The sequence below is a fragment of the Pollicipes pollicipes genome, unplaced genomic scaffold (genome assembly GCF_011947565.3).
Source record: "Pollicipes pollicipes isolate AB1234 unplaced genomic scaffold, Ppol_2.1 Scaffold_7231;HRSCAF=8579_pilon_pilon_pilon, whole genome shotgun sequence".
In the NCBI taxonomy this organism is placed as follows: Eukaryota; Metazoa; Arthropoda; class Thecostraca; order Pollicipedomorpha; family Pollicipedidae; genus Pollicipes; species Pollicipes pollicipes.
In genome coordinates, this window is record NW_023597034.1 from 9,966,377 (window position 1) to 9,985,244 (window position 18,868).

Sequence of the window (18,868 nt, forward strand, 5' to 3'; positions counted from 1 at the left end):
GCCTGCTTTCCCGCATCCGGCCCACTCATCACTCCTAATCCTCGTTTTATCGGGGTCGCTGTGCCATCTAGTCCGCGTCCCCGAGTCGATTGGATCCTGGTGGCTGAGGGGCGCGTCGTGCGGGTCAGTCACGGCGCATCCCAACACTCCACTTCGGCCAGGATATCCGGGGTCGCGGGAGCCCGTGGGGCCACACGCGGGTCTAGCGGCTTGTCGCTTGCCCTGCGGGTGGGTGCTCCGTGCGGGTCTCCGCTTGGGCGCCTGGCCGTGCGCAGCGGCTTCAGGGGTCAAGGGGTGGCGGCGCTGAACCACGGTCGGGATGGGGAGCGGTCTCCCCGGTTACACCTGGCTATGTGGGAGGCGTCGTTCGCCCTCTATAGCGCCGGGGTAGCCCCGGGCGGCGACCACTTCCCGAGGGAGCGTTGGGCCGTCCCCCAGTTGGCCCCCGTGGTGGGTGGGGAGCCCCGGTGCCGAAATTAAAACCACCTTTTATGAAGCTTTCTCACCTTAAAAACATCCGTCCTCCGAAAAGGGGACGGACCTCGATAATCTCTGGATGCAGAGAAGAATCTGTCCCCCCCCCCCGTCCATGGAACCTGATCTTCGGTATTGATGAGATCAAGCTGGCCTCCCTCTCACCGTTTCAAAGGCGGAAGGGCTGCGACAGGCTTGAGGAAATCATCATATGCGACAAGCTCAGGGATAGAAAAATAGAAGTAGAGTTCGCGAATGGACTGGAGGCGAGCAGGGCTATGGCAGCTGAGGAATGTACGTATAATGTTCCGGATGAGACTGGTAAGCACGAAAGGACCGTGTCCACATCAGCAACACCACATAAGACCAAAATTCGTCCAGGGGCGTGGTCAGTTGTTTTGAGCTCCCTGACGTCGCCGAGGACGAGATAGTCGGGGAACTATCAGAGTTTGGCCTGACGAGCGCTGGTAGGATTCTCGTAAGACGAGGAGGAGAGCTGATGCCCACCAACAACCTGATTCTGGCTTTTAGTTCCACTGATTTGCTGGCCGAGATACGTGTGGGATACGCTCGAAAGAAGGTTCGCCCTTATGTGCCTAACCCCATGCGGTGCCACCAATACCAGCGATTTGGCCACACTAAACTTCATTGTCGTAACCGCCCAGCATGTGATAAATGTGCGTCATCCGAGCACACGAATGAAGTTTGCACCTCTGCTGAACCCCATTGCGTCAACTGCGACAAGGACCAAGTCCCACACACGACGTTCGACCGAACATGCCCGTCCTACACGAAAGAAAATGAGATTATATCGGTTAAAACCTCTAAAAAGGTCTCTTCTCGTGAACTTTGCAAGGACAACCACCCCAAAATATCGTATGCGCCCAAAGTGAAAACTTCGTTGCCATCGTTGCTACCGTTGCCAAGTAATACCATCGAGCACATGACGGCAGTTCAGTTCGTGGGACTTCTGAGGTCGTTTGGCCTGTCGGTTGTTCCCTCGGTCCGAACGCCCGACTCCCAGCCAACACTCCAAGCTCCCTCCTCGCCGATCGAGCAGTCGGTAGACACCGCTCTGCTGGCCTCCTCGGTGCGCGATGGATCACCAACGGGCGACAGTTGGACGACGGCTCGGCGTGGTCGGAGTCCCCGTGCGCCATCAGCCGCCCCTTCGTCTGCGACTCAATCGGTCCTTTCGCTACAGACACCTCTTGCCAGTGCCTGTGAGCGTGTGGCAGAGACCTTGAAGCGCCAGGAAGCTGACAGGCGCGCCCGCGAAGCCAAGCGAGCGCGCTTGGCCGAACTGGAGCGTGCTAAGGCGGCAAGCCGTCCGTCCGGGGCAGACAAAGAGCCCGTCCCCCGAAACAGCACTCCATCGCCACGGAGGCCGGTGGAGGCCCCCACTGATCTCTCGGACCCCCGCAGAGGCCCACCGATGGGCCCTTCCCCGCCTCCACCCCGGACTGGGTACGCTGGCGCTGGCGTACGCCCTTCTCCATTTGACGGAGGCAGACCAAGGATTCGTCCTAGGGTGGGGCACGGCCCCCCGGAGCTAAGCCGTGGCTCTCGGTCTGAGACGTTTAGGCTTACAACTGGCGCAGTCGAGTTCTTTTAAGCCGGGATTTGTGTTAGCTTTTCACAGCTTAACGCTTTTTTAGTGTGTCCTATTACAAGCGTTTCTACAGTGAAATTGCAGAGGAATAAGGGTGAACGTCCTCGATCTCGAGGCTGTCGTCAGCAGGGTCTCTCCTGCAGCCGTGGCGCTGCAAGAGACCAAGCTAGCGGCTGAAAATTTCTGCTCTTTGAAAGGATATGCGATGTTTCGCAACGTGTTGACGTAAAGCATTGCTCACGGTGGTGTCCTCCTTGCAGTTCATCATAGCGTGCCAGCGAGGAGGTTAAGCTTGCGGTCCACACTTCAGGCTGTGGCCGTGTGGCTTTATTTCAATCGTCACATCACCGCTTGTTCCCTTTACCTTCCACCAGGCGTCGCTTTTCCGTTCGTGGACCTTAGATGCCTGCTGTCTGAACTGGCTCCACCACGTCTTCTTCTATGCGATTTTAATACGCATCACACCGCATGCGGGTGTGACGTCACCAATGCTCGCGGGAGAGTGTGTGAGAGTTTTATCCAAGGTGCTTCACTATGTATTTTAAACACAGAAACTCGTACACATTTTACAATGCCATCCGATCAGACGTCAGCGCTAGACTTAAGCCTCTCCAGTGCCCAGCTCGTCCAACACCCCGAGTGGAGTGTCGGAGATGACCCCATGGGACGTGACCAATTCCCAGCGTGGGTCCGGTTTAAGGGAGGTGGAGTGTTGGGTGTTAGGCCACAACGCCGGAATTTTGAGAAAGCGGACTGGTGCGAAGTTGAGACTCGGCTTGAAGAATCGTTTGTAACTGAGCCTGAGAGGACGCCACCCCTATTGAGGATTTTACACACAGACTTTTAAAGTGTGCCAACAGTTGTATCCAACGCACGTCTGGCGCTCCCCGGCGCACTCCTGTTCCGTGGTGGACGGAGGAGTGTCGGAGCGCCATCCGGGCGCGTAAACGGGCGTTTCGGGCTTTTGACGCCAGGAACAGCGCAGAAAACCTGATAACCTTTAAGAAGGCGAGAGCCTCTACTCGGCGCACTGTAAGGGAGGCGAAGCGTGCTTCCTGGCATGCCTACGTAAGGACGCTGAACCGGTTCACGCCAACATCGCAGATTTGGTCTCGGATCAAGCATATATCGGGGCAGATTTCATCCATGGCTTTTCCGGTACTATGTGTGAATGGACAAGCTGTGACGCGCCCGTTGGATGTTGTCGACGAGATTGTCCGGGCGCTGGCCCACCGCAGCGTGGGGAGCAATACAAATCCACAGTTTGTGCGGCATCGAACGCAATGTGAGCGATCCGCAGTGGATTTTTCGACGGGTGAATTACGTTCCCATAATGACCCATTCACCCTGGGCGAGTTGGAATAGGCGATTGACAAGTTTCGCAGCGTGTCGGAGGGTCCGGACAATATGCACAACGATATGATCAAGCATCTGCCGCCTTGCGTGCCTCGCGCTCTTGGAGCGGTCTTTAATGCACTTTGGACCGTTAGTGATTTTCCAGCGTCTTGGCGAGAAGCTTCTGTCGTTCTTCTTTTAAAACCGGGTAAAAGTGGATTAGATCCGTTACATTATATACCCATTTCTCTTACTTCATCGCTCTCTAAGCTAATAGAGAAGATAGTTACTGTCCGTTTAACTTGGTTTTTGGAACATCACGGCGTTTTTACAAACGCCCAGTGTGGTTTTAGAAAAAAATCGCAGCACAGTGGACAATCTTTTAGCTCTTGGCACTGTGATTCATGTAGGATTTAAAGCAAACGGACACATAGGCACAGTATTCTTTGACGTAGAGGGCGCCTATGACGCCACATGGCGTCAGGGCATTCTTCTTAAGCTATAAAGGTATGGTAAACGTGGACATATGGGCGTCTTTCTTCAAAACTTTTTAGCTGACCGCTCTTTCTGCGTCCGTGTTGGGAACGCGCTCTCTGAGAGACATTTTCATCTTAACGGTGTGCCCCAAGGCGGCGTTCTGAGCGTAGCTTTGTTCGCCGTTATGATTAACGACGTTGGCATTGGGCTGCCGCAGTCTGCAGGTCGTGCCGTTTTTGTTGATGCTTTAACCATTTGGACTAGCGCAGCAAGACCACCATCGATGGAGCGCCAACTCCAGTTGGCTGTGGACCGTGTTGAGAAGTGGGGTACCGTGAACAGGTTCAGGTTTTCAAGTAGCAAGACTGTAGCCATACATTTTTGTCGTAGCCGGCAATGCGGTGACCTGCCCATCCGTCTGCATGGCAATGCATTCAAAATGAGCCTGTAGCTAGATACCTTGGAGTATACATTGACCGCCGACTAACATATAAGGTAAATCTAAGACACTACGTGAACGCTGTTTTAAATCTCGTAACGTATACAAATGTGTTTCGTGCACATCGTATGGGGGAGATCGGAGCACGCTTTTGCTGCTGTATCGGGCATTCATGCGCTCTAAGCTTGACTATGCATGTTTTATTTATGACAGCGCGTGTGAATTCACAAAACTCATCATTGACACCATTCATCACACCATTCTATGTGCCATCACAGGGGCGTCCCGTACATCTCCTACCCGAAGCCTCTTGGTAGAATCACACGAGCCGCCGTTGTCAGCGAGGAGGAAAATGCTCGGTATGCATTATGCACTTAAGCTGCGGCAGTTCCCGTGGCATTCCGCATATAGCGCAGTTTTTCCGCGGCCTGATGTGCCTTTTGTTTGCCATGCACCTCGGGCGCACGCTGTGACCTTTGGCCCCCCGAAACAAGCCTTACTGCGGGAAAACAAAATTCCCATTCGAAGGGTGAAGCGATCAGTCATCTGCGCACTCCTCCCTGGCATTTGTTCTCGCCCTCAACAGACACATCCCTGACCGAAATGAAAAAGAATGTCTCGCTGCCAGATGTAATGAGGTCCAGAGCGCTTGAGCGCATGGCGTCATATGAGGGTTACACACATACTTACATGGACGGCTCAAACACTTCTGATGATGTAAACTGTGTGTTTGTGAGCGGTGGCGTCATCCGGTCGTTTTCATTGCCCCCCAACGTGTCGGTGCTCACATCGGAGCTAATAGCAATCACTAAGGCGCTATGTTTCATTGAAGCCAGTGACGAACCTTAACATCCCATCTTGACGTACTCGCTGAGCAGCGTTCTTAGTGTAGTCTTGTTATCCATCATGTCCCCTTATGCAGGACATTTTAATTCGTTTGACTCAACTGGATCATGCCGGTAAGAAAGTCGTGTTATGTTGGACCCCTAGTCTTGTTGAAATCGCGGGCATCGAGTTGGCTGACGCGGCTGCCAGGCGAGCAGCACTGGCTCCATGTGTTCGCTCTCTTTTTATACCTGCTAGGGACTTTTACCCTACAACAAAAACTTTCCTACACAGAGAGTGGCAGCGCTGTTGGCATGGGATGGATGTCAATAAGCTTAGAGCGATAAAACCTAAGCTGGGTCAGCGGCTCTCTTGTTTCCGCAAAGTGAGGCGAGAAGAGGTAATCCTCTGCAGATTACGTATTGGGTACACGTACGCAACCCACGGCTATATGTTGGAGGGAGCCGATAAGCCCATCCGCCATCGATGTGGCGCTGTCCTTACCGTCCGCCATGTCCTTATATCTTGTCCGCGCCCCGTGGAAGAACGTCAACGTTACTTCGGACAGCATGACGCCGCTTACCCTCTGTGATAAACTAGGAGGCAACTCACAATTTCTTGGATTTCAACAGGTCTCTTTGCTTCTCAAACACATCAACTTTGGGACCATTTACGCGGCTCATTAGTTATATAAAACAAAACTCGTTATGGGCGCCAAATGATCACCGCAGTCGGCGCCCGTCAACTCCAATGGACAACAAAAGGAAGCACGTTCTACTACTTCGGGTGCACGCTAGGCCCTCGATGAATACACCGGCATTACCCTTATGCAGCGATCATTGGTTCTTAAGCTGGTGATGCAGGACTGCCGGTACCGGGAAATGGTGGTTTGCGCTGAATCCTGTGAGCTTATGTACGTGTCGACATTCCTGCTGGCCCCTGGCCGGCGTTCATGTACTAAACTGCTTCTGATAATGCACCTTCTTACACGGTCCTGCACAGCATATCTTTCGCCCCATTCTTGTACTTGGTATCCATTGGTTCATCCATTGAGCGGGAATCATTCCTTCACGTGTGAAGTTCTGACGCCTTTTCTATCAACGATGCACCCTGCACAGCCTACAGTGAATCCAAACGAGGGCGCCATAGCAGGACAGTGACTCATAGTCAAGATGGACAGGCGTCCGTAGGGACCGCGTGGGGAGCCGGGCACTAGCGTCAAAGGTATCCTACCTAACCCAAGTAGATGACACGACAGGCGGTAGGTCGAAGTGCACCCTCATGCTTTAGCAAAGGGGCGACATTCCAATCCGAGGATGAGGGACGCCCCAAACGCCAGGTAACGGGCGTTTAAAGCCCAGGCATAGAGACGCACATCAAAACCTGAGAACACACATTGGTGCCCCAAAACCTGAGTTGTATAGGGCATCAAAAAACGTTCCCAGATTCCATCAGGGATCGCGAAACGTCCAAACTCCATGCAAGGTACTACACCAAGCTGAAGTCAAAGGACCGCGTACCTGAGCCCAGAAGTCCCATCCGCAGCCGGACCACGTTAGAGGTGTGAAACAAACCCCTTAAGGCATATGCACATCTTTCATCAGTCAAGCAGGCTCTGCTCACCATGCAATGCCGTCCGGTTGTGCCTGGCCCCACCCATCCCGCGAAACGTCAGACTAAAACAGACCACCAGCAAAGCATACTCGACTGTATTAACGTATACAAATAATCCTTGGCGACTGTACAGTGGGCTAATTAATAAATACTAGCTTTACAGCTAAACAGGCACAGAGATGCACCTAAAGCAGCAGCCGAGACCGTCGCTCGCAGCCTTCGAGACCAGCAGCCGGACCACGGCCGCTCCGCGAGGGTCATCCACTGACTAGAATACATCAAGTTCGTGTCGCACGTTCGCGCTTCGCCGTATCACTCGTCTCGACACGGACCGAAGTCAGCTCACAGTGTTCCATCAGCGTACTGGTGACGGCCCCTGCCGTCCGACGGACTCAACATGACGTAACTGGAAATTTGCCATCGTCGCCTCGGGCTCTCATCAAAAGCGCAGTCGGCCGGAGCGATCGGGCAGCATCACCGTGGAAATGGTCTGTTCGATGTCTTGGTCAGCGGTGCCACGCAAACGAGCGTCCTTCTCGGCGCCGCAGTGGCAGTGAGATTTCACATCAGTCGCCGTCGGCGAGCAACAGCCGCGCAGAAACGAAAACGCAGCATCGCGAACTCAGTTTGGCACGGTCCGGCGGCCGTAAAGCGAGGCGCGTTGCGTCTCTCCGCACGCCACAACAAAGTCAATAAACGTGGAATCTGCACAATAAAATACAAACACCCCGCGGGATTTTAAACCAGAGCGCCTCGTGCTCCGCCCGCCCACCAGCCCGGCGGCGCGACACCGACATTGCATAGCCTCGTGCCCCGGCGGGTGACGCCAGGCCTCCGCGTCAGTCCAGGCGCGCCCACGGCGCTCACTGGCGGCTGGGTCACCTGCAGACCCTGAGCAGCAGCGGCACCAGCAGCGGCGGCGCCAGCACGGCCAGCGCGGTCGGGCCGCGCGCCGCGCCGCCCGAGCGGCTCGCCACCGAGCAGCGCGCGCACTGGTAGCTGCCGCACAGGTCGCAGAGGCCGTACCGCGACAGCTCCGACACGTCGAACATGGTGCTCGTGCGGTGCTCTGCAACGACAGCGCGGCGGGTCAGCTGGCGAAGGCCAGGCGCCGTCTGACCGCCGGCGGCCAGCTTGTTGCCGCAGACGTTCCGAAACAACGTACAGAAGATACAGAAAGCCGGCGGAGAAAACCGCCATGGATGGACCGTTAAACGTGGTTACATCTTGCAAGTTACGGGGTTAGCTGGTAATAACGGTCAAGTTTCGAGTCATTCTTCGGCTTATCTTTCGCGTACATTAAACGGGCGCTTCGTCCAGGAAATAAACCTTTTTCGTTCCGCAATGTGACTTTACCCTCGCCCCTTGACCCTTGAGGAGTTTCAACCTCGCTCGTGGTAGTCCATGGCTTCTTTCGACACCGACATAACCGAAAGCTCTGCTACCGCCCTGTTCCATGTCTCCTTCCTTAGTCACGACATCAAGCCAATAAACACAATAACAAAAATGACGATAATCACATCTATCATCAAGACCACGGGGCGACCGGGCAGAGCCGCCGCCGACCCCCGTTACCTGGCTGGTGCAGCTGGTAGACGGTGGCAGAGAGGGCACGCGACGTGTTGGCCACGGCGAACCAGCGCACCACCGTCAGCCGAGCGCACACTGACTCGTCCGTCAGCTACCGGCGACAACCGACATTGTCATGACGACAGGCGGCGCGGGCGGAGCGGGAAGCGCCGCCGCCAGCCTGGCATGGGCGCTCGGCACGGCAGGATCGGCACTCATGGGCACCAACTACTAACAGCGCCCGGAACAGTCCTCACCGGCACCAACTACTGATGCAACGCCCGGAACAGTCCCCACCGGCACCAACTGCTGATGCAACGCCCGGAACAGTCCTCACCGACACCAACTACTGATGCAACGCCCGGAACAGTCCTCACCGGCACCAACTGCTGATGCAACGCCCGGAACAGTCCTCACCGGCACCAACTACTAATACAACGCCCGAAACAGTCCAGCTTCAGAGGACTTAGGAATGAACCGTTTGCAAATACCTTGCCGGCGGTGAAGAGGAACGTCAATTTACTGTATTGTAAGACCTGAATCCACAATCATCTGATTAGTTTAGCCCCCTCGTCTACAACCCCGCGACATTTTCATTGAAGCACTACAGTGCTCTCTAAGTAAAACCATCGTCAGCTGCTCCGATCGGTACACAGCCTGAGAACACACATCAAACAACCACACTCGCTGAGCGGTTTCACTTCGACTGGACCGCCGAATACGCGGCACGGCTTTTGACACGGCTATAAGCCAGAGCTGCCAACTCGACACGTGCAGGAGCAAGAAACATCTACGTGCTACATCTCAAACTCGGACGGCTATTGGCCCGCTATCTGCCGGGGACAGCCGCGTGCTGCCATGACAACCGGCGCGTTGTCATGCCGCCTGGCGCCTTACCGAGCTGTAGACGAGCGCCAGCTGGTGCTGCTTGGTGAGCTCTGCCGACACGAGACCGGGCACCAGGCCGCTGTGCACGTACTGGCGCAGCACGGCCGGCGACGCACCGTAACCGGACGGCACGTCCACGAACACGGCCGCCGCGCCCGAGTACGGCCGGCCGTCGGGCGCCTTCCACCTGCGGCGGCGCGACGCTCGCGTCAGGCTGGACCGGTGAAGCCGCCGGGAGTGTCGCGGCGAGGCACAGCCGAGGGCTGTGTCTGCATGCGAGAGGTGGGCGTGACGACGTGGATGTACCGGTAAAAGGTTACATGAGTGTTTGACTCCGTTGAGAAAAGTCGGGGGTCAGCACCATGGACGGAGACGCGTATCTTAAGGAAGGTCATGGAGCGCCGCGACCAACTCAGGCACAATCCGCAAAAAAGGATGTGGTCAGAAGACCTGCCTTTCAACTACATGTCCGTCTACAGCCTGGGCACCCATCTGAAAACCTGTCTCATCATCAGCGACCGACCCAAGGCAACCCGCCACCAGGTCGTTAACGCCAGCCCCACGCTCGGCTCGGCGGGGACACACCTGACACAGAGTCCGATGGTCACGTGGGAGCCGTTGGGGCTGTGGTGGCCGGCGTCCACGTTCAGTGCGAACGGGCCCGCCTCCTCTAACCGGGGTACCCGGTACTGCACGCTCAGCTGAGTCACAGCCTGACCCGAGCCGGTGAGGTGCAGCTTCAGGCCGTCACTCGGGTCAGCCACCTGCCGGCGGCACGCCGGGTCGGGGTCACGGGTCAGGTCCTCCGTGAGCGGGGGGAGAGGGGGGGGGGGGGGCGCCTGGCCACGAGTAGACGTCCGCGGAGATCACGTGTTGGTCACGCACACGACCACCCGCAGCAGTAAACACAATCACACGACTGGTCGCTCGCAGGCACACCACCAGGCCGTGGATCTGAACCTCCCGCGCACCCTCCCATACAACACCCGCGACAACCCCCGAGGTCACCATCAGGCCCTGCCCAGCGCTACGCCTGACCTCGAGCTCCTGCCGACTGCCGGCTGTCTCTGCGGCCGTGTGCAGGCCGCCCCGGCCGTCGGCACCCTCCACGTCCAGCTGGATGTCTGTCTGGCGGCGCACGTCGCGCGCCGCCGAGTACTCCAGCAGCGCCTCCGTCACCGCCAGCGTGTCCTGAGCCGCGCGCCATCATCAGCTCACAACAAAGTGAGCCTCGGCGCCGGACCACGGGGGTCTGGAGTTTGTCATATTTTGAATACGCTTACGTCTATGCACGTGGCGTTACCGTTTACCGTAAAGTCCTCACGCAGCTGAAGCGATTATTCCAAATTGACGCCACTGCCGAAGACGTGCCTGCACCTTTGTCGCATCCTCACCGAGATTTCGTCTGTGGTGGTGGGTAGTTAATTAACACGACCGTTGCAAAACACGTTATCATGCGCACCTTCTCTTGTCCAGGTGTCGCTAATATCTATCCTTCAAATTTCTAGTCTTGCTCATATGGTGGCAATATTATGAATGCACACCAGGCTCAGCAAACGAACTTTGATATATACCTGCCATATCTCTCATGATTGGTAAAGAGCAAAACATAAGGAGCGTACGTAAGTCAAACGCATTCTATTTATTACTACATTTACAGCGGCCGCGTCCCGCTCCTCGATAGTATAGTGGTGAGTATCCCCGCCTGTCACGCGGGAGACCGGGGTTCGATTCCCCGTCGGGGAGTTTTTGCACTTTCGGCTTCTCTTGATTGGAACAATTTGGCGGAACCCCATGAGCGTTTCAATAGCACAATTTTCAAAGCCACCCAACGTTCCACTTTTCACGTAAACTGCTCCTTTACCTAACCCACCAAACAGCTGGCTTCTTCACCGTGCGTGCTGCACAGATACGCGTGGCTTCTCTGTCAATGCTTCCATGCACCTGCCAGTCAGTGACAGTTCTCCACCAAACCACAGTATCGTCCTCCCTCCCCACCGCGCCCAGCCTATCTGCCCCTCCATCCATCTAATCCCCTCCCCAGCCTTCGCCCGGCGGGCGGGGGCCTCCTCACCATGCGTCCCAGCCAGCCGAAGTCGTCGCGGCGCCGCGCCTGCAGCCAGTTGACTGTGGACTTGGTGCGGTGCTGGCCGACCGCCAGGTAGGCCCGCAGCGCCACAGCCGTGGCCAGCACGTTCTCCGACTCGTTGGTGAGCGTGCGGCGCGGCTGCAGGTAGGGCACGTGTTCGTTGACGCGGTAGGCGGGCAGCGGCAGCGGCTCCCAGCTCCAGTAGGAGAACTCGCCTGACGGTGCAGAACAGGCCGCGTCACGACGGTGGGCATTACGTCACGACGCAAACGACGAGGGCAAATTGGTCAGGGTCTCAGGACACTCAGCGGACGTTAAATTTAACATTATGCTGTTAAACGGTGAATGTTAGATGCTGAAACGTTACACGTTGTATGCTGGATGATCAAACGACAGGGTACAAGCAACAAAAGAGATTCATTTTCAAAATGATACAGCTCCAGGAACTGAGTGCTGCTACCTGAGGATCAGCAAGAACGGCACAGAGTTCAGCATTTCAGCGCAACCGCGCAACCCAAACCGAGTTCCTTCTGCCCATTGTGTGAGGTGGGGCGGCACCTCCCCCCCCCCCCCCCCCCCCAGCTCCGGTCCGCACCATCGTCCTGCATTTTACGCGAGAGCAGGCGCTGGGCGTCGACGGCTGGCCGGCCGCCGCGGCCAACCAGCGCCAGCGCGGCCATGGCGGCCTGCAGGGGCGACAGGCCGTCCTGCAGCCGCACCGCCAGCAGCTCGGCGGCTGAGGACTGGGCAGCCTCCAGGCCAGGGACATCCAGCGCCTCCTGACGGCGCGCACGGGTCATTCACAGCTCAGCAAGGCGTGCAGCCCGCCTGCACGCGCGTCTAGATCACGGGGCAGCGTCAGACGGTTAGAGCCAGAGGAGGAACCGCAAAAACAAAAAGCAAAAACGACCATGTTGGGAATGTATCAGTTACGAGCGTGTTCTTGGTTGACCCGCACAGTAGCACTCAAGTTAATATGAATGTGCCGAGGCTGAACTGGAAAGTTAGAGAAATCGGTCCAGATGGAAGGACACCACGACACAGGTGAAAAACGAAGATCTGCCGTGGTCACTGCACGGCCGCCAATGAACTAACCTCTTCGGCGCCGGCCTTTCCGTCGTCTGGCGAATCTGTCTTCTCCGCCGCCTTGGCCACTGCAGCCAGTGCCAGCAAGGCGTGCGACGTCAGCATGACGTCACCGGTGTCGTTGAAGCGCTGATCTGCGGCCATAGTGCGCTCGCGAAACAGGCCCGACTCAAACTGGGCACCGACGAGCCATCTGGCGGCGCTGGCAAGAACCTCAGTGTCGAGCAGCGACCGCTGGCGTCGCGGCGAGAGGCGGAGCGCGGCCAGTGCGCGGGCTGCGTGGGCTGTCATCCACACGCTTGCTGGCTGGTCGGCGCTGTCGACGGATAGTGGCGCCGGCCAGGTCACGTGGCGGCAGTCCACGACACGCCACCATAAAGAAGTTCATCGTTCAGTTCATTCGCATTGCATCGCGTCGAAAATCAACACAACGCAGCATTTCCCGGACGACTTTGACCGCGAACTCAGAGGTTACACGCGCCAGGAGCGGCGCTTCTGTAGCACACGGCCACTAGCTTTACCTGTAGACTGAGAAAGCACCGTCTTCGCGCCGGTATGCCAACAGGTTCTGGTAGGTGCGTGACAGCCCACTGATGAGGAGGTCAGCTCGGGCCCGCGGCGGCTTCAAGTACTCTAGCCGGTGCAAGGTCATCACCAGGTCACAGAGGACGGCGTCGGCCGTCTGAGGCGCTGATGACGTGTCACCTGAGATGGGGTCGATATAGGGTCACCGCAGGGTCATCATCAGGTCACGCGGCGACGTCGGCCGCCTAAGGTGCTGACGACGCGTCACCTGACGGAAACAGGCGGGGCCAGCGTTTTATCGTAGAGTTGCGGGCAGCGCCAGTCCGTGGTGTAGCTGACGTCAACCCACGTGACACGAACGACACCGATCACAAGCTAAACATCCATAAAGCATGCTCCCGTCATCAACGTGCGCAAACGAAACTGTCGAGGTGACGATATATCGGACGTTTCGCCCACATATCAGACGTGCACGCATTCCAACCCGGCAAGGGCGACTGCATCCTGCTCAAGACCCCAACGTTAAACGGGCCGCAGACAGGCTGGCCGCCACCCCAAACATTCGGGCCGAGTCCGCGTCCAGGCGGCCACGTACCGGCATCGGGCCACGGCCCCACTACGCCGCCGGTGATGGAGACGGCGGCGCGGTACGAGCCGGGCACCGCCAGCCCCGGCTGCAGCACGTCCATGAACGTGTAGGCGTGCGACCGAGACGACACATCCGACAGGAATGCCGTGTGGTGCTCCATCGGCACCCCGGGCAGCTGAGGGGACAGGCCGAGGTCATACGAGGACACGTCCGACAGGAATGCCGTGTGGTGCTCCATTGGCACCCCGGGCAGCTGAGGGGACAGGTCAGGGTCACAACGGGAGGGATACACCGCAAAGTAGCAATGAGCACCAATGCTGGTTTGATGCTTATAAATCAACTTAACAACCGAAAGCAGTCCATCAACGCGACATATAATATTACGTTTAACGATGCATATTCTGGGAACAACAGAAAAACTTTTCAATGTATCAACACATTAGCCATCTCTAGTTTGGCAACAGGCACGGACAATGACTTTGTTCTACCAGGCAGAGCATTCGCAACTTGCCATGTCATCGTTTGTGACACCACCCAGGAGGCCGACAAGCTCGCCAGAGCGTCACCCTGACGTGCCGTCATGACTCACCCTGACGTGGACGGTCTTGAACAAGATGTCCTTGACGCCCTGGTGTTCGGTGTAGAGCGTGATGTTGACGTCTCCGGTGATCCGTGGCTGCACGGGCAAGATCACCGACCTCGTCTGGCCGGGCGCCAGCGGTACCGACGTGCGGTGCTCCACCAGGGCGTCCTCGGACCGGCGCACGCTAGTCTGAGGACGGCCCAGACGCTTAGAAGAGGGCGGGGGTATCCTCCGACGGTGGGAGACGCTCAGAGGAGGACAGGGGTATTCTCTGACGCGGGAAACGCTCAGCAGAGGACGGCAGACAACCCGCTAACGGTGGAAACGCCCCAGGGAGGAGGAGGCAACGCCCTTACACGCTAACCCAGCACAGCACACGGTGCGGCAGTCGTTGCGCGGCCGGGCGCGGTGGTATTCAAGTGTGGCAGTGACATGCCGATGCTTCGTCGTGGGAGCCGAACGACCGTGCTCCCACAGCAGCAGCTGCGTCAGCTACGCCAGCTGTAAAACGCACACGTGTAAAAATAAGTGGGGCGTTGGTATGGATTGTAATGCAATCCTCCCAGTGGCCAAGACGCATATGTGACAACAGTGGCCTGTTGGGCACAGACTGCCACATGTACAAACAACTGCAATGAATCTGCCTTACGGTGTAAGCATTAACCAACGCGCTGTCGCCCAGGAAGGAAACCAACATCCCTATGTGCCGGTGGCGCAGGTGACAGTCACAAGAGCTCGTGCTGGAAGAGCGCCAGATGTGGACTGCGTCACGGCCGCGGGTCTGGACAAGGTGGCGCGGGGAGCATTTCTCAGCCAGACGGGGACGGAGACACGGCGGCCCGTCGCGGCGCGGCTCTCCTGACAACAGTCTGACAGCTCCCGACACAGGACCGCACCATATCAGGCCGGCGGTGACACACGGCCCCGAAACAGACACCGCTCACACACCGGCACAGTGCACTTTGGCGGAGAGACAACAGCCGGGCATCACAAATGAAAAGATGGTGGGATTGTGCCGAGCTATCATATGAAACTTCCCAGGCAGGGCAGATTCCAAAGGTAGGCGCTGCATGCTAGTGGAGTTGGAGGAACCTCAAATCACCTTCATGCAAGTTTTCTTCACCGATCCCCTCAATCCTCCCACATTATGGAATATCGCTGATCCCTCCACTCTATCCACCATGCCTTCACCACACAGAACTGCCCTCATCCGAGGCGCAAAAGCGCAGCATCAAACGCACCTGCTTGCCGAACTCGCTGAGGCTGACGAAGCGGTAGTGGGGCGCCTTGGCCAGCACGAGATTGACGGTGACGGCGCTGTGGCCACGGTTCAGCAGCGTCACCACCAGTCCCAGCTGCTCGCCCAGCACGCAGGAGGCGGGCAGCGCCGCTGCCGTCTCCAGCTGCCGGACCACGGAGTACTGCCGGCCGGCCGACGGCGTCATCACTGTGTGCTGCACGAGGCCAACAGCAGCACCGCAGACTGCATGCGAAACTAACAGTCCCAATTTACACAGCCCAGGTAAAGTACGATCTACATACCTTCACGTTTGGAAAACGCTTCTTTCGCAAGGTTTGAGTGTTTCAAAGATAACTTTTTGACATTCAAGTCGGGCTTATCATCCCAGCAGCTAGCGGGAGGCATACTGACTGAAAGCATGCGAATTGACGTTACCTCACTTAACGGCTCAGAAACATCTGCACACATACCCTGCATTGTGTTGCATGGGCAGAGACGGAGCGGAAACAGTTTCTCCCCTGATGCCAACAACATGAGCAGCGGTGCAACTTCTCTCGCGACATAGATCCTCCATCGCCAGACCAACACACCGCGTCCGTCCAGCCTGAGGCGACCGATGCCTCCCATTGTCTGATCAGCACCGACGCTCGAGGCGAGGGACTAATCGAAGTAGAGACGCCGACGGGAAAGGGGCGACCCACCGCCGGCGTCTGGGTTCGGTCCCTGTGCGGCGCCGAAATGCGATCTGTTGGGGGACGGGCGGCCGCTCCGCACGCGATTTACGAGCTGCCCGAACACGCCTGGCGCAGCCTGTGATTGGTCGAGAGGCGGGTTTCTGTCGAGGTTGCGATTGCACGTTATATGCAAGACGCGCGCACTTCCCAAAAAGAGCGCAGCTTGGATCGTGACTGGCCGAGAAGAGGCCGGCGGCAAGGTGCGAGGGGACACCCCGGGACCGAGACAAAGACGGTCGCTGCACACCCCTGGAAAGAGCTCCTAGAAAGAGGGACGGGTTGTCCGCTGGGTCGGCCAGGCGTGGTCGGCAGCAGATGGCCCGGAGGCGGGCTTGACGGCGAGCGCAGGTGAGGACTGAAGCACCGCAGGCACTGGTTCATTGACGGAGATGCTAGCTGAAGCCTCAAGCCTCGTGTCCGGAACTAAAACCACAAACGTGCCTTATCCCCTGCGAAAGAAGCATGGCCACGGCGAGACGTCAATTTTTTTTTTGTATTCACCAAATTAGCATCGGCTGCTAGATTCGACCGTTGTGCCCGCCCGGACGAAAGATCCTGCCACCCTACCTTTGCTCCTACCTCTTGTGACGGGCGTCTGTCGCCCGTGTTGGATTCTTACGGCGCCTTGGTGTCACGCGGAACTGAGGTCATCTGATGTCACGTGGCATCTCGAACCCACCTGCGCTACTGTGTGCACGTATCCCAGACCGCTGTTTTCGCCGACGCCAATGCTGGACACAGTCCAGTATGAAGTCGTGTTCGGTCCAATCTCCTGCCGAATGACGTGGCCGCTACTTCCAATCGTAACGTCGGACCACAGCCAGGTCGCAGTGAAGTCCGACAAGATACGACTCCGCCTCCGCAACAGGAACTCGTCAGAATTCGGCTTGACCGTAACTGTACCACCTGAAACCAGGTTGCCGGTCACCTCCCGCATGGTCTAGTGGCTAGGATACACGGCTCTCACCCGTGAGGCCCGGGTTCGATTCCCGGTGCGGGAACGCGTTTTCGCTGGATACGCCAGAATACGCAAAATTACCTGTTAAATCGAATAATTCAAGGCTAATCTCGATCTCCTTTATTCGTTGCGGTAGGGTAAGCGATAAGCTGCGGGAACTGGGGACCTATTCATTCTTGCCTCTATCTACCCCGTCACTACCAAAGCCATGCGTTGAGTGAGGATTGACGAACAACCAAAAAAGGTACGCTTGTTTTTCTCTGAACAAGTGAAACCTTAAAGCGTATTACTTAACGCCGTGAACTAAAACCCACTGCAATGACGGCCCTGCTTCTGCATATTAAGCTTATTTCAAACAGGGGTAATTGCGAACATGGGATATTGAGATTATTGAGACATTGAGAACATAGGATTGAGGACAAGAGATTATGCCTATGCCCTCTTTGTCTTAAATCACCAAGGTCGAAGCTTGACCACGTCTTTAAACCGTCGGGTTTTATGCGAAGACAATGACAATGTGCGAATGGGAGAGAATGTTGCAAATTAATGTGCAAAATCGGCTCTTGGATAGGCCAGGCCCCATTGAACCTTGAAACCTGGTGTCACTGGCGTAAGCGCATGTACGTATTGTTGTATGCTGTCACTTCCCCTTGCGTTGACATGGGTAAGCACATTCGTGATGCCGGGATGACGTCTCAATCAATATCAATTATAATCGATAATCATTACAGAAAGTGATGATCCTTATATTGTAGGTTGGGCTTTCACAATCCGACCCCGGTCGCCGTTGGGCATCGGTGGTTCAGTGGTAGAATGCTCGCCTGCCACGCGGGCGGCCCGGGTTCGATTCCCGGCCGATGCAATTTTTCTCGTTTTGGTCCGCTGGCGACATAGGCATCATGTCGCTGCCCCGTGAATGGAAGGCTCTGATCAAATCCCCAGTCACGTTTTCATACAACTGTCACATTGAAGACACTAACATACTTACATAAGACAGCAATCTTATCCATGTCCACTTGCGACTGATGTCCTCCTTATCTATGTGAATGATGTTCCTCGCTAATGCACTGAACAACTTACACCACCGCACTTCTGTAACGCGTAAAAACCGCCAGCGCGGCTGCGCTGTCTTTACTAAGCTGAACTCACTAGTTCGTCTTAATTCAGGACGTCTAAGTGAGAATTTTGTCAGTAGAATGCTGCTGCCTCCCAAAGCTGAATTAACACATATTTTAAGTACAACATCGTACAAGGTTTAAAGTTCAGTGGTTTGGGGAATGGCGTGGCGTTGACTTCCGTGCCTTCTTTTTTATCAGCGGGCTGATGGCAAGGTTGTGACCCGGCAAGCTCGACAAACACGACAACGTATTTTTCCGGTTAGTATCAGAGAGCCTTAAACCAGAGGCCAAGTTTCGCGACGTGATTTGGGGGGATTAAATTACAATAACGAAAACCTACCCCAACACCCGTCGACGCACATGTTTCTCTCCGGATTTGGAACACTTTTCTCAAGGCTGGGGCCGGGAGTGCTGGAGTATTTTCGAGGGGGGAGACTGCTTCAGCAGTTTCGTAAAAAAAAGATAGGACCCAGCTCGGGGCCTACCCCCGCATCGACGTCTCCCGCATGGTCTAGTGGCTAGGATACACGGCTCTCACCCGTGAGGCCCGGGTTCGATTCCCGGTGCGGGAACAAGATTTTGCGGTCATATTTCGCCAGTCTCCACATCCCAACCACTCAATTTCCACCACATCCATTCACATACCACCTCGCGCCTTCCCATGCCTCTGGAAGTCTTTTCTTCTGACGTGCGTAGAGGGGTGGAAAAATTAA

At 56.4% G+C, this 18,868-nt stretch overlaps 1 protein-coding gene and 4 non-coding genes across 5 annotated transcripts in view; 4 read left to right on the forward strand and 1 right to left on the reverse strand.

Moving 5' to 3' along the window:
- Nucleotides 1-1,672: 1,672 nt before the first annotated feature.
- LOC119109365 (uncharacterized) overlaps nt 1,673-18,868 on the reverse strand; it is a gene marked incomplete at its 5' end in the record, with an annotated part of 65,057 nt that continues 47,861 nt past the window's right edge. Inside the window, 12 exon segments of the mRNA XM_037232977.1 lie at nt 1,673-1,733; nt 7,770-7,845; nt 8,352-8,457; nt 9,243-9,323; nt 9,824-9,997; nt 10,272-10,391; nt 11,308-11,537; nt 11,918-12,101; nt 12,418-12,642; nt 13,617-13,775; nt 14,112-14,294; nt 15,347-15,460. Of these exon segments, the coding sequence (XP_037088872.1) occupies nt 1,673-1,733; nt 7,770-7,845; nt 8,352-8,457; nt 9,243-9,323; nt 9,824-9,997; nt 10,272-10,391; nt 11,308-11,537; nt 11,918-12,101; nt 12,418-12,642; nt 13,617-13,775; nt 14,112-14,294; nt 15,347-15,460 (1,713 nt within the window).
- TRNAD-GUC (transfer RNA aspartic acid (anticodon GUC)) lies at nt 10,908-10,979 on the forward strand. The gene has a single exon. It is a non-coding gene; the product is annotated as a tRNA-Asp (tRNA).
- On the forward strand, nt 17,009-17,080 carry TRNAE-CUC (transfer RNA glutamic acid (anticodon CUC)). Its single transcript has one exon. It is a non-coding gene; the product is annotated as a tRNA-Glu (tRNA).
- On the forward strand, nt 17,829-17,899 carry TRNAG-GCC (transfer RNA glycine (anticodon GCC)). Its single transcript has one exon. It is a non-coding gene; the product is annotated as a tRNA-Gly (tRNA).
- On the forward strand, nt 18,656-18,727 carry TRNAE-CUC (transfer RNA glutamic acid (anticodon CUC)). Its single transcript has one exon. It is a non-coding gene; the product is annotated as a tRNA-Glu (tRNA).